Source organism: Symphalangus syndactylus, chromosome 13 (genome assembly GCF_028878055.3).
Source record: "Symphalangus syndactylus isolate Jambi chromosome 13, NHGRI_mSymSyn1-v2.1_pri, whole genome shotgun sequence".
NCBI lineage: Eukaryota > Metazoa > Chordata > Mammalia > Primates > Hylobatidae > Symphalangus > Symphalangus syndactylus.
The window spans coordinates 127,615,570-127,629,717 of NC_072435.2; the positions used below are offsets into that span (position 1 = coordinate 127,615,570).

At 48.6% G+C, this 14,148-nt stretch overlaps 1 protein-coding gene across 24 annotated transcripts in view; it reads left to right on the top strand.

Moving 5' to 3' along the window:
- The window catches only part of EP400 (E1A binding protein p400), a 128,505-nt gene that overhangs the window by 96,043 nt on the left and 18,314 nt on the right, over window positions 1-14,148 (top strand). For all 24 annotated transcript variants that reach the window (XM_055240142.2, XM_055240147.2, XM_055240151.2 and 21 more), the window contains 6 exons: window positions 3,730-3,866; window positions 4,006-4,062; window positions 6,574-6,652; window positions 6,771-7,025; window positions 8,420-8,465; window positions 8,545-8,654. In XM_055240142.2, the coding sequence (XP_055096117.1) occupies window positions 3,730-3,866; window positions 4,006-4,062; window positions 6,574-6,652; window positions 6,771-7,025; window positions 8,420-8,465; window positions 8,545-8,654 (684 nt within the window). The remainder of the gene's footprint in view (window positions 1-3,729; window positions 3,867-4,005; window positions 4,063-6,573; window positions 6,653-6,770; window positions 7,026-8,419; window positions 8,466-8,544; window positions 8,655-14,148) is intronic.

The window sequence follows — 14,148 nt, forward strand, 5'->3', positions numbered from 1 at the left end:
TCATTGGTCTTTCATGTAAGAAGTCAGCTGTGTGGTTTGTAGCTTGACCCCGGAAGAGTCCAGGTGGCTGGTCAGTAACATGCAAGCGTGCATGCGGCGTGCCTTCCCTCGAGCTGAGTCATCCCTCTCTGATCTGCATCTGGCTTTCTTGAGGCAGCTCCTTCTTGCTGCTTGCCTGCCTTTCTCACCTCAGGACAGCATCCAGAGCCCCCACACCAGCATCGTCTGCATGCTCTGCTGTGCCCACGTTGCCAGTGTCCACACCCATTGGGGGACGTGCTGCCTGACTTCCAGGGCACGTGCCATGCTGGCGTGTGGGGACCACTGCCTTTCATTTCACCTCATGGAGCCCATCCAAACAGGAGCTGTGGGCACGTCTTCTTGCATGGGACAGGGTGGGACAGATATAGTAGAGGCAGGCATCCAGTACTTCTATTATATTTACTTTTGTTTCTAATTTGTGAGAATTACATTTTCTCCATAGTAGCCAGATCCATCCTCAGGATGCGAACATCACACTTAATTTATTTCTGTACCCACTCTTTCGGTCATCTCTCTTTTCATTTTTCTAAAAACACTTGTCTCACAATAAAGCATTTGTTTTTTTTTTGTTGAACGTAGAAAAGCACGTTTTCTTCGTAATACCACTTTGTGGTCCCTTCACCAATAAGACTTCCTGGAATCTTGCATTAATTAGGTTTTCTGTGTTTTGGAAGCATTTATAATAATAGCTTTACCTTATTATGGAAAAAAAGTAAAGCTAAAATACTGTATCGGGGAAACCTGCCCGATAGTCACGTAGGTTCTTTTCTGTTTTCCCTAAGTGTCGGCCGGTCTGAGAAATAAAAGGAAAGAGTACAAAAAAGAGAAATTTTAAAGCTGGGTGTCCGGGGGAGACATCACATGTCGGCAGGTTCTGTGATGCCCCCTGAGCAGTAAAACCAGCAAGTTTTTATGAGTGATTTCAAAAGGGGAGGGAGTGTATGAATAGGGTGTGGGTCACAGAGATCACATGCTTCACAAGGTAATAAGATATCACAAGGTAAATGGAGGCAGGGCGAGATCACAGGACCACAGGACGAGGGTGAAATTAAAATTGTTAATGAAGTTTCGGGCAGGCATTGTCATTGATAACATCTTATCAGGAGACAGGGTTTGAGAGCAGACAACCAGTCTGAGCAAAATTTATTAGGTGGGAATTTCCTCATCCTAATAAGCCTGGGAGCTCTACGGGAGACTGGGGCTTATTTCATCCCTACAGCCTCGACCATAAAAGACGGCCACCCCCCGGAAGCGGCCATTTCAGAGGCCCACCCTCAGGGATGCATTCTCTTTCTCAGGGATGTTCCTTGCTGAGAAAAAGAATTCAGAGATATTTCTCCCATTTGCTTTTGAAAGAAGAGAAATATGGGCTCTGTTCTGCCCGGCTCACCAGCAGTCAGAGTTTAAGGTTATCTCTCTTGTTCCCTTAACATTGCTGTTATCCTGTTCTTTTTTCAAGGTGCCCAGATTTCATATTGTTCAAACACACATGCTGTACAAACAATTTGTGCAGTTAACGCAATCATCACAGGGTCCTGAGGTGACATACATCCTCCTCAGCTTACAAAGATGATGGGATTAAAAGATTAAAGACAGGCGTAGGAAATCACAAGGGTATTGACTGGGGAAGTGATAAGTGTCCATGAAACCTTCACAGTTTGTGTTCAGAGATTGCAATAAAGACAGGTGTAAGAAATTATAAAAGTATTAATTTGGGGAACTAATAAATGTCCATGAAATCTTCACAATTCACATTCATCTTCCATGGCTTTAGCCGGTCCCTCCGTTCGGGGTCCCTGACTTCCTGCAATAATATTGTCTTTTATAGCTGATTTATGAAGCTAATCCAAAGAAAAAGGCAAAAATATTTGTAAAGTTTGAGGGTGATGTTCTTTTTTTTTTTAAAGACGGGAATTTCACTGTTGTCACCTAGGCTGGAGTGCAGTGGCACAATCTCGGCTCACTGCAACCTCTGCCTCTCAGGTTCAAGTGATTCTCCTGCCTCAGCCTCCCGAGTAGCTGGGATTACAGGTGCATGCCACCATGCCCGGCTAATTTTTGTATTTTTAGTAGAGACGTGTCCTCTACTGCTAGAGGAATGCCCTAAATTTCACCAGGTTGGCCAGGCTAGTGTGGAACTCCTGACCTCAGATACTCCACCCACCTGGGCCTCCCAAAGTGTTGGGATTACAGCATGAGCCACCGACCCCGGCTGCGGGGGATGTTCTGACTCAGTGGGAGCACTTTGTTAAGAGCCTGTGCACAGAAGCACAGAGGAAGATTCAGTCTTAACCTGTATTTTAGGGATCAACAGAAACCTGAGACCTAGAATTTTCTGCAGGGCCTCTCATTCTGTACGTAGAGGACATGCCTCTTTGCATTAGAGGACCCCATGGTGACTTGCCGAGCCCTCTAAAGTACATCCTGAGCCTCCATGACCCTCACGCCCTGTGGAAGCCCCTGATAGTGACAGTGGTCGGATGTGTGCGTGAGTGGGACAGCCCCACCTCTCAAAGTCTGTGGAGCTCCGGCAAGCCATGCGGGGCGGGGCATTCATGCCTGGTTAGAGCCTGCATAGGAGTTCCGTTACCAGACACACGGTCTTTCCATCTCTGGCTTGGCTTAGCTGAGCCATCCAGCATCACGTGTGATAGGCCTGGTATTACTCTTATGCACCCCTTCTCCCTGCTTCCCTTTGCTTACTCTTAGGATAACAGATAGGAGGAGAATGCTTCCCTGTATGGTACAATGTTCCGGAAGCAGACTGCTGATGGCCTTGCATGTTGGTTTCTAGTTCTGGTTGTCCTTGGTGTTGCCTTCAGAATTCAAGGCATTCCTCTAGCAGCAGAGGACACGTGTGCACACAGACATGTATGCATGTACCTGCACAGACACACCCGTACCTGGGCCTGTGTTGCTGTGTCATGTGAGAGTCTTGGTTTTCGCCTTGGCACACTCTCTTTGACCAGAGTTTAGAGGAGCATGGGGGAAGAGCCCTGGGCGAGGAAGGAGGTGCTTGAGCCCTGGTCTTGACTTGTCACTACCTCTGTGACCTTGCACAGACAGCATTTCTGGGACAGCTGTTCACTTCACAGGATAAGGAGTTGCTTTAAAATTCTGCAGGATTCTAAGATGTCTTGGGAGCAAATAGCCCACAATTGAGTGGCCCATTGTTTAGCTGTGCGATTTATGAAGGAAAGACTGTCAGCCATAAGCACTGCTAGAGACCTCCAAGAATGTACTTTGAGACACCGTTGGGCATGCGCCAGCCTCACTGTCCACCGTGGGCAGAGGACAGTGGTGTCCATGGCAGTCCATGCTGCCCCTTGGTGTTAGCGAGTGGAGGCTCACAGCCTGCTCCACACAGTCACCTGCCATGTGACCTCGGGCACTTTGCACACCTATTTTGTTCCCTCTCCCTCTTTGGGTGATTATGGGGCTTATGTGAGAGAACACCTGGAAAGGGTTAGCGTGGACTGCGGAGTGTCATAGCAGTTGGCCGCAATAGCCACTTAATGCCGTTGCTGTTGGATTATGCCTGAACTTGGAAAGAAGGCCCAGGAAAAGGAAGTTTGTGTTCAGCCATGGGGAGTTTAGCCTCAGATTCCCACCCAGTGCGCCCTGTGTCCCGCACAGCCCTCTGTCCATGCTGCCTAATCGGATGCACTCTCGTCAATTTCGTTGCAGAGTAAAAACAACCGTCCTCTCCGTACGAGCCAGATCTATGCCCAGGATGAGAACGCCACACACACCCAGCTGTACACGAGCCACTTTGACTTAATGAAAATGACTGCTGGCAAGAGGAGCCCCCCAATCAAACCTCTGTACGTTTCCTGAGTGCTCATTTTATGTTAATTATGACTGAGTAGATTGCGTGAAGCTTGGTTTTGATGTGTTTTTAACATACCCTTCTTCAGATATTTCCTTTATTTAATAATTGCGGTCTCACTGTCTATACTGCAGGCTTGGCATGAACCCCTTTCAGAAGAACCCCAAGCACGCGTCTGTGTTGGCAGAAAGGTATTTCTCTATTGATGACACATTTGTTACTGTTTGGAAGGATTTCATTTCACTGTCATCTAAGTTCAGTGAGTTCAGCAAATCGTTGTGCACTTAGCGTGTTCAGGCATCAGCTGGACGTGGCAGTGCGCAGAACCTGCAGGAGAGAAGTGCTTCTCCTGCCATGGGCTGGGGTATGCATGGGACGGCCCCTGCCCTGTCTCTGTGTTACGGGGATTGTCCTTGCTGGCCCTCGGTGGGGAAAGATGCTGACAGACGTGATGAGTGTGCCAGGGCCATGTGGCTGACCACAAGGGGCTTTCTTCCTTGCACCCCACCTCTCAGGCACTGATTTTGTTCACCATATCTTAAGAACACATCGTGTTTAGGGGTGTGTGTACTTGCCCTGAAGTTACACAGGGGAAAAGAGGAATGGATGAATGGATGGGTAGAGAAGTGGGTAGATGCAAGAAAGTAAATGGGGTAATGGATGGTGGAACCCCAGTGTGGAACCTTACTGCCAGGCACATGGGTGTCTGCAGCGTTTCTGACTGTCTTGACTCTTCCCATAAGATGTTGGAATGGAGATTTGCTGGGATGAAACGATGTGCATCTGGTTTAGGCACTGGTTTGTCTGTAGGGTCCAGCCCTACAGGGTTGGTGGGTTTCTCCCCGTGTGCGGAGACGAGAGCATAGAAATAAAGACAGAAGACAAAGAGATAAAAGACAGCTGGGCCCAGGGGACCACTACCACCAAGACGTGGAGACCAGTAGTGGCCCCGAATGCCAGGCTGCACTGATATTTATTGGATACAAGGCAAAGGGGCAGGATAAGGAGTGTGAGCCATCTCCAATGATGGGTAAGGCCACATGGGTCACGTGTCCACTGGATGGGGGCCCTTCCCTGCCTGGCAGCCGAGGCAGAGAGAGAGAGGAGGAGAGAAACATCTTACATTATTATTTCTGCTTATCAGAGACTTTTAGTACTTTCACTAATTTGCTACTGCTAACTAAACGGCAGAGCCAGGTGTACAAGATGGAACATGAAGGTGGACTAGGAGCGTGACCACTGAAGCACAACATCACAGGGAGATGGTTAGGCCTCCAGATAATTGCGGGTGCGCCTGACTGATGTCAGGCCTACCAGAAGAGGTGGAGGAGTAGAGTTTTCTCTAAACTTCCCTGGGGAAAGGGAGACTCCCTTTCCCGGTCCGCTAAGTAGTGGGTGTTTTTCCTTGACATTAACGCTACGGCTAGACCACGGTCCGCTTGGCAACGGGCGTCTTCCCAGATGCTGGCGTTACTGCTAGACCAAGGAGCCCTCTGGTGGCCCTGTCTGGGCATAACAGAAGGCTCGCACTCTTGTCTTCTGGTCACTTCTCACTGTGTCTCCTCAGCTCCTATCTCTGTATGGCCTGGCTTTTCCTAGGTTATGATTACAGAGCGAGGATTATTATAATATTGGAATAAAGAGTAATTGCTACCAACTAATGATTAATGATATTCATAGATAATCATATCTAAGATCTATATCTGGTATAACTATTCTTGTTTTATATTTTATTATACTGGAAGAGCTCGTGGCCTTGGTCTCTTGCCTTGGCACCTGGGTGGCTTGCCGCCCACAGTTGTCACACAGTGGCAGATTTGGGAGGCTTCCTCATTCTGTGGCCCCCTTTCCACACAGTGGTGGAGTGATCCTTGTCAGAGGGAGTTGGCTCAGGGCCCATCTCCGCAAACCCCCAGGACTCCCTCCTGCCCACGCTCTGAGTCACCTGGCCCTGGCTTTCAGCCCCTTGGTGCTCCCTGAGTGTGCTGGCAGCCGTGCCCCAGCCCTTCACTTAACTGCCCTTGTGAGATGTTTTCAGAGCGCACTGTTGAGAATTGCAGCCCTGCCCTGCTGTTTTCCTTCATAGCAGTCAGTACGTCTTCAGACCCACTGCACATTTTACCTGTTTGTTGTCTGACGTGATTGCTGTGATCGTTGGGACTCTAGTGTCTGGGAGCACAGACCAGTCATTTGATCTATGTTGTCGATTAAATTAAGAGAGTTAATTCACCGTACTAATATTTATGGACCTTGGACCTGCTGCAGGCCTGCATGGCATGGAGCCTGGGCATTCTCGGGGGAGCAAGACAGGCACAGTCCCGCCCTCCCTTTACCTCACTGGAGATGAACTCGAGGGCGTCCTCACAGAAGGAACAGACGGAGATTTTCCTGAGTACAGTGCAGACACATGAGGCGGGCTGTGCGTTTGGGGGCTGCCACCAGTACGCTGGGGATGTGTTCAGAGATACTTTTCCCGGAGAGTGGAAGAGCTCGGCCTCAAGGAAGAGGACTCAGCGCCAGGCCGAGGACGAGGTCCAGGTGGCTCGACCTCCTGCAGGGCACATTGGGCACCTTGCTTTACGCCCTCGTCTCTTGGGCTGGAGCTGACCCAGCACTTGGCAGCATGGCGTTTCTAGGGTACTTGGTACTTGTCTATCTTAAAACTTGCCTGTATGTTTTTAACCTTTGCGTCTGTCTTTCAGTGGAATCAACTATGACAAGCCGCTGCCTCCCATCCAGGTGGCGTCTCTTCGTGCAGAGCGAATCGCAAAAGAGAAAAAGGTTAGCACCCTGGGCCCTTCTGCTTGAGTGGGAAAATGTGGTGGCTGTGACTTCACCCAGGGGGTGTGCAGGCCGGGTCTGCCCCTCCAGTGGCTCCTCTTCCTTCCTGGCCCTTCAGGCTCTGGCTGATCAGCAGAAGGCACAGCAGCCGGCCGTGGCCCAGCCACCCCCGCCCCAGCCGCAGCCCCCACCACCCCCGCAGCAGCCACCGCCACCGCTGCCACAACCACAGGCAGCGGGCAGCCAGCCGCCAGCAGGGCCACCAGCTGTCCAGCCCCAACCCCAGCCACAGCCCCAGACCCAGCCGCAGCCTGTGCAGGCCCCAGCGAAGGCGCAGCCCGCAATCACGACGGGTGGCAGTGCGGCCGTGCTGGTGAGCAGGGACCTCCTCCTGGGCTTCCCCTCCACGGGAAGTCACCCACACCCACACTTGATTCAAGTGCTTTCTGTTAAAACGAAGACTTGTTGCCAGTTCTAGCACATTTCCAGCCTGTAGACCTTCCTCTGAAGAAATGGGAAAAGGCTTAGTCTCACCCCAGAGGAATTGTGTGTTTTCACCCGGATTCTGCCATTTCTCTCCTCCAGGGCTTTTGTGGGCTTAGTGGCTTTATTGGATTTGGCAGGTAGAGGAAGCTCCTTTTAGTGGAGGTGGTTGGGAAGTTTGGAATTGCCTAGGTTTTGTAAAACATACCTGTGATGCATTCACTTCTTGACTTCCTACACACTTAGAGAGCAGGTACTGTCTGTGCTGGCGTCTCCTGAAAGCATGCCCATGTATGGTCACCCACACACATCAGTCTTTAATGCCTGTTGTAGAAAAGCTGTAAAGCGCACGAGAAGCATTGTGAAAAGAAAGGCAGGGTGAGGAGCTGCAGACTGTGGCCGTGCACACCACGCTCTGGTGCATCTCTGTACTGTGTGCATCCGTGTGCCACACAGATGCTGAAATCATATGCGCAGAATCACACCTGCAGAGAATAGGAGCTGTGCCAAATTGGGGAAACCCACACTTTGGACTACCAGGCAGGCATAAAAATATTTTTGTTACATAGAACCATTTCCTGCAGTAGTGTTAGAAAATTGTTTGCTGTAGTGGAATTTTTATATGTACTCAGGCAACTTCATTCCTCATTTATTCAAAAGAGATCTTTGTGAATACTTACTTGGTGCAAGGTGGGCAAGATGGGCAGTGCCCACACTCTGGAGCCATGTCCTACAGGGGAGGGAGGCAGCCAAAGGGATCATTTTAAATGCTGGCGGGAGGAGTCAGGGTGGCACAATGCAGGACTGGCTTGTTAGGAAACACCTTTCTGAGGACTTGGCATTTGAGCCTAAGGCCTGAATGACAAGGAGTCGGTCATGAGAAGAACAAAAACAGCCAAGTACAGAGGCCCCGAGCTTGGCTGATATGGGGGCCAGAAAGGTCAGTGTGGCTGGACTCAGGTGGTGAGGGACAGAGGGTGGATGAATGGAGTGGAGGGACGGAGGAGTGGAGGGACAGTGGGGTGAGGGTGGAGGGACAGTGGGATAGGGGTGGAGGGACAGCAGGTAGACAGAGGGTGGGGGCACCGCCGGGTGGAATAAGCTGGGGAGGATGGGACGGGTGGCTGTGTGAATGTCGTGGAGTTTGGATTTGATTCCGAATGAAGTGGAAGCCTTTGGAGAGTTTATGCAGGGAGAGCCTGACATGAAATTCAAATCTTTGGAGGGTTTATGCAGGGTAGAGCCTGACGTGAAATTCAAATGGATTTTTTTTTTTTTAAATAGGCAGGAACCATTAAAACATCAGTTACTGGGACGAGCATGCCCACTGGTAAGACAAATACAGAGATGCTGAAATGTGGACCCCATTTCTCCTGGCGCTGTTGCCTTATGCCCGCCTGTCTCCGCAGGCACCGTGAGTGGAAATGTGATCGTGAACACCATAGCAGGTGTCCCGGCTGCCACCTTCCAGTCCATCAACAAGCGCCTGGCGTCACCAGTGGCTCCTGGGGCCTTGACTGTGAGTTGCGCTTCACCTGGGTTGTGCACCTTGACTGCATTCCGCCGAAATTATTTGCTTGTCTGTTAATTCTTCTTATTTTTAAGTATCCCATTGGTGAAAAAGCTGTCTAGTTTGAATTTCATAAAATAAGTAGCTGATCAGTATGTTGATTTCAGAAACATTGAGCTGTTTGGGGGATGGTTTCCATTCTGCATGAGGTACGAAAATGAGGTGGGGTGTGTGTGTGTGTGTGTGTGTGTGTGTGTGTGTGTGTGTGGTGTAGGGGTGTGTGTGAGGTGTAGGGGTGTGTGTGTGAGGTGTAGGGGTGCATGTGGTATAGGGGTGTGTGTGTGAGAGGTGTAGGGGTGTGTGTGAGGTGTAGGGGTGTGTGTGAGGTGTAGGGGTGCATGTGGTATAGGGGTGTGTGTGTGAGAGGTGTAGGGGTGTGTGGTGTAGGGGAGTATCTGTGTGAGGTGTAGGGGTGTGTGTGTGAGGTGTAGGGGTGTGGGTGTGAGGTGTAGGGGTGTGAGGTGTAGGGGTGTGTGTGTGGTGTAGGGATATGTGTGTGAAGTGTAGGAGGGTGTGTGTGAAGTGTAGGGGGTGTGAGGTGTAGGGGTGTGTGTGTGTGTGTGTGTGTGTGTGTGTGTGAAGTGTAGGAGGGGGTGTGTGTGTGAACTGTCCCCTCCCTGTAGGATGATTTTAGATAGGAGGTAGGCGGGATGTGAGGGTCCTCTGCTGATTCTGTTGCCGCAGGTGCCCCCCATGTTCTCGTCACTGTGCCCATGTGGGGAAGCTAAGAGATGACGGCCCTCTTGGGGGCATGGTTTTGGGGGAGGGGACACGGCATCACACGAGAGCATGGCTGGGTGTGTGCAAGGAGCAGGCGGGCATGGGAGGAGCGGGCAGTTTCTACGGAACGTGGAGACCCCAGATGTGGGAAGCGGTAGGTGCAGCCCACCCAGGTGGGGAGGAGGCGCCTATGCAAAGGTGCAGAGCCATGTGGCACCCTGGGACCACCTGCTTCTCTTGGGTGTTTCATCATCAGAACCAAGCACAAGTGAGAATAAGGAGCTCAGATTTGTATCTCGATTTTCCAAATAGTTCACAGACCCAGGGGCAACATACCCTGAATGAGAAGAAACGATGCTTCAAAATCAGTGCTTTGGCAAGTAGAATGTAGTCTCTCGGGTTTTGAAAAGCGTCTTTCCTGTGAAGATGTTGTTGCTGTAGTAGCCTAGATGATGGAGCATTGGCAGGATAGATGTGTAGTGATGGAATTGGATAAAGAGTCCAGAATAGACCCCTCCCCAATACACACACGTACACACACACACATTTTCAGTTGACCTCAGCGAAAGTGCCAAGGGAATTCAGTGGTGAACAGACTGTCTTGTCAGCAAACGGTGCTGTAACAGTTGGGCAGCCATGTGCAAAACAATGAGCCTTGGCCCATAACTCACACGGAATATGAAAGTCACTCCAGGTGGATCACAGGCCTGCATGTAAAAGCAAAAACTACACTGTAAGCCAAAACAGTAGCATTTCTAGGAGAAAATTTGTGCTACTTTGGTTTAGGCAGAGATTTTTTAGGATACCAGAAGCCTGTGAATCATGAAGAAAAATTAATACGTTAGGCTTCATCAAAATTAAGGACTTCTGCTCCTTGAGAAATAGTAGGAAAACGAAAAGCATAGATGGGGAGAAAATATAAAGATTCTTCAACTCAATAGTAAGAAAACAAGCAACTGTATAAAATGGGCAGAAGATGCAGCAGTCACTTCACCAAGAAGACAGAAGAATAACAGATAAATACTTGAAAAGGTGTGCAACGTCATGAGTCGTCAGGGAAATGCAGATTTTTACAACCACAGTGATACACCACAGCGTGCCTAGGAGAGTGGCTTCAGAAACAGAAGGCTGGCAGTCATGGAAGCAGCGAGGACCCTCTCACAAGGTTGTGGGAATGCAGAATCCACAGTTGCTTCCGAAAACAGTTTCTTACAAAACCAAGCCTACTCTTACCATGCAGCTTAGCAGTTCTGCTGCTAGGTCCTTCCCCAAGAGAAGTGAAAACTCCAGAACGAGAACCCTCAACACTAATATTTATAGTGGCTTTATTCAGGATTGCTGAAAAAGAAAACAGCCTAAATGCCCTTCAGCTGGTGAATGGGCCGATAAACCATGGTACATTCATACAGCCCAGTCCTACCAAGCAATACAAAAGAATGAACGCCTGAGACATGCATCTCCGTGGAGGACTCTCAGATGCATTTTGCAGCTAAGTGAACAGTTTCAGAAGGCTTCATATGCTGTATGACTCCGTTTAAATAACACTACAAAAATGGTAAAACTAGAGAGACAGAAAACAGATGAATGATTGTCAGGTGCTGGAGGTGCAGGAGGGGCTCCACTACGGAGAGGAATTCAAGAACGTTGGGAGTGGTGGGGTCGTGGCAGTAGCTACGTGATGATGATGTGCCCATCAGAATTCATAGAACCATATATTGTACTCTGTAAATTACCCTTCAGTAAATCCCTCTAAAACACTCTTAAGCAGTAGAATATATATACACACAGTTTTTCTAGTATGTGACTTTAAGATTATTTCACTTTTCTTTCTGCTTTGCAGTGAACAACTTCAGGCTCAGTCACTGCAGTGGATAGCAGAAGCTGTTAGGCCTGAGGCGTTCGGAACATCCTGTGTGACCAATACCACTGTTTCTATGAGGGTACCAAGCCAGAATCACTGCATTTAGCGTTTTATTTTGAAAAAGACCTGTTCTTTGTGGTATTTTAAAATGTAAAGCATTTCATTCATGACATCTTTTTGAGTGGCTCTTAATGGACAAGACATTCTTCCTGGCACTGTGGGCCCAAGACACAGTGTGCTTTCATGGGGGCCTTGTAGTGCTGTTGCTGGAACATGAGAGAGGTGCAGATAGCAGTGGTGGGCACGTGTGATTGTACTCGGGGGACTCAGAGAAGGCTTTCAGGAGAAGTGATACTGGGCTTCAGGAGGACAGGAAGTACGTCGTCCACAGAACTGGCCCTTCTGAAGGCAGGGCCAGTCACGTGAGCGGAGGATCTGAGGGGAAGGGAATGGTGTGCATGGAGAATGGCGTGTTGTTCTGTTTGAATGGAACACAAAAGATATTAACAGAAACAGTGGTTCCCTGCCTTTAAAAGGTTTTTATTGAGTGGCTTTTGTGTGCTTGGCACTTTGTAATACTGAGGCTAGATTATACTGGGCTTTGGATATTGGGCTAAAGACTATGGATTTTTTTTTTTTTTTTTTTTTTTTTTTTGGGACAGAGTATCTCTCTGTCACCCAGGCTAAAGTGCAGTGGTGTGATCTCGGCTCACTGCAACCTCCACCTCCTGGGTTCGGGTGATTCTGCCTCAGCCTCCTGAGTAGCTGAGATTACAGGTGCCCGCTACTGTACCCGGCTAATTTTTGTATTTTTGGTAGAGACGGGGTTTCACCATCTTGGCCCAGCTGGTCTTGAACTCCTGACCTCGTGATCCACCCACCTCAGCCTCCCAAAGTGCTGGGATTACAGGCATGAGCCACTGCGCCTGGCCTAGACTATGGATTTTATTCACCAGGTAGTGGGGAGCCCTTAACAGTCTTAGAGCAGAGAGAAGTTCTAGGAAAATTAACGTGATACTACATATGTAGAATTGATTAAAGTAGAAGAGGCTAAGGAGAAAAACGATTTCTCCCTCCCCCCCCTTTTTTTTTTTTTTTGAGACAGCATCTTGCTGTTGCTCTGGCTGGAGTGCAGGGGTGCAATCACAGCTCACTGCAGCCTCACACTCACAGGCTTAAGCAATCCTCCCACCTCAGCTTCCTGAATAGTTGGGATGCGAAAACTGTTTAAGGAGTCCAGAAAAGGATGACTTCTGTTTCTGGTAACAAGATGAGTTAAGTTATTTTTATACCACCTCTTAACGAAAAGAACTGAAGTTATTGGATAAAAATTTTTAAAGCTTCAAGGAATTGACAAGAATAATTAATTATCAGGCCTAAATCTAAGGGAGGGAAGAAACTCAGAGAGAGAAACAGGATTCACTGAAGTCATGTTTGCCTTGAAAATAAATTTCAGCTTGTGGAATGAGGGAACTCGAATTCAAGTCCAAGGCTGGGCCAAGGTGGATAATCTAAAAAGGAAACTATTGATACACTGAGGTAGGGCCCTAGGTGGCTAAACCTTTAGGGCGAGAGTGAACCAGAAGCAGAATCCATCTGCCCTTGGCCTTCAGGGGTCAAAAGAAGAGTTGCCCTTGGATTGAGCAGTGGAGCACGGTGGGGACGGTCCCTGAGAGGTTGAAACCACAGGGCAGTTTGCAGCTGAAGTTGATATTACCTTAAAAGTGTCTCCCACACTCCCTCGCATCAAGTGAAGTATACCTGCTTCAGTGGGCATGTTCTTGGGCAGCTGACCTGGAGCAAATGCAGATTCTCTCTGGAGGATTATGCTTTCTTGACTTCTGAGAATCTCCACAAATAGTTTTCTAGTATAATACAGTACAATACAATAGAATACAAAATAACTAAACGGAAAAGAAAAGGCATTATGAGTGAGAATCAGCGGAATGACAGACACTGGATTTGCCTGTAAAGATGTGTGATATTGGGATTATCAGGTTTAGATTTTAAAGGTTAGGCTTTCGGGCTGGGCACAGTGTCTCACGCCTGTAATCCCAGCATTTTGGGAGGCCGAAGCAGGCGGATCACGAGGTCAGGAGATAGAGACCATTCTGGCTGGCTAACACGGTGAAACCCTGTCTCTACAGAAAATACAAAAAAAAAATTAGCCAGGCATGGTGGCATGCATGTGTAGTCCCAGCTACTCAGGAGGCCGAGGCAGGAGAATTGCTTGAACCGGGGAGGCAGAGGTTGCAGTGAGCCGAGATCACACCATTGCACTCCAGCCTGGGTGACAGAGCGAGACTCCGTTAAAAAAAAAAAAAAAAAGTTATGCTTTCTATTTTAAGGAAATAAAAGAGAAGATTGAGAATATCTGAATATCTGTAAGGAGGAAACTATGTTTAGAAAGAATGTAGAGAACTTTTAGAAAAGTCTGATTACCAAAATTGGGGGAAACAACCCAAACTTAAGAATGGGCTTAGTATCACACAATTGAGGAGAAAATGAGGGAAGTGGAGGCAAAAATCAGAAGACATCCTACACGCAACATGGGATGACAGGATGACACATGGAGGACATGGCGACAGGGCCTGATAGGTGGTCACTGACTATCAGACAGAAAATTGAGCAGAGTCAATATTTGAAGACGGAATAGTTTTTGAGAACTTACTAATGACACTGATGCATATATGCAGAAAGTCTAATCCCAATCAAGGATGAGTAAAAGGAACCACGTCTGCATAATGCCAGTGACCAGGAGGTCTTTCAAGCAGCCATAGGAAAAGACAGATTGCCTTCAGAGGTGGAGCGGCCCACTTGTCAACTTGTCAGCAGCAGCAGCAGTGAGGCTGGGAGCCAGCA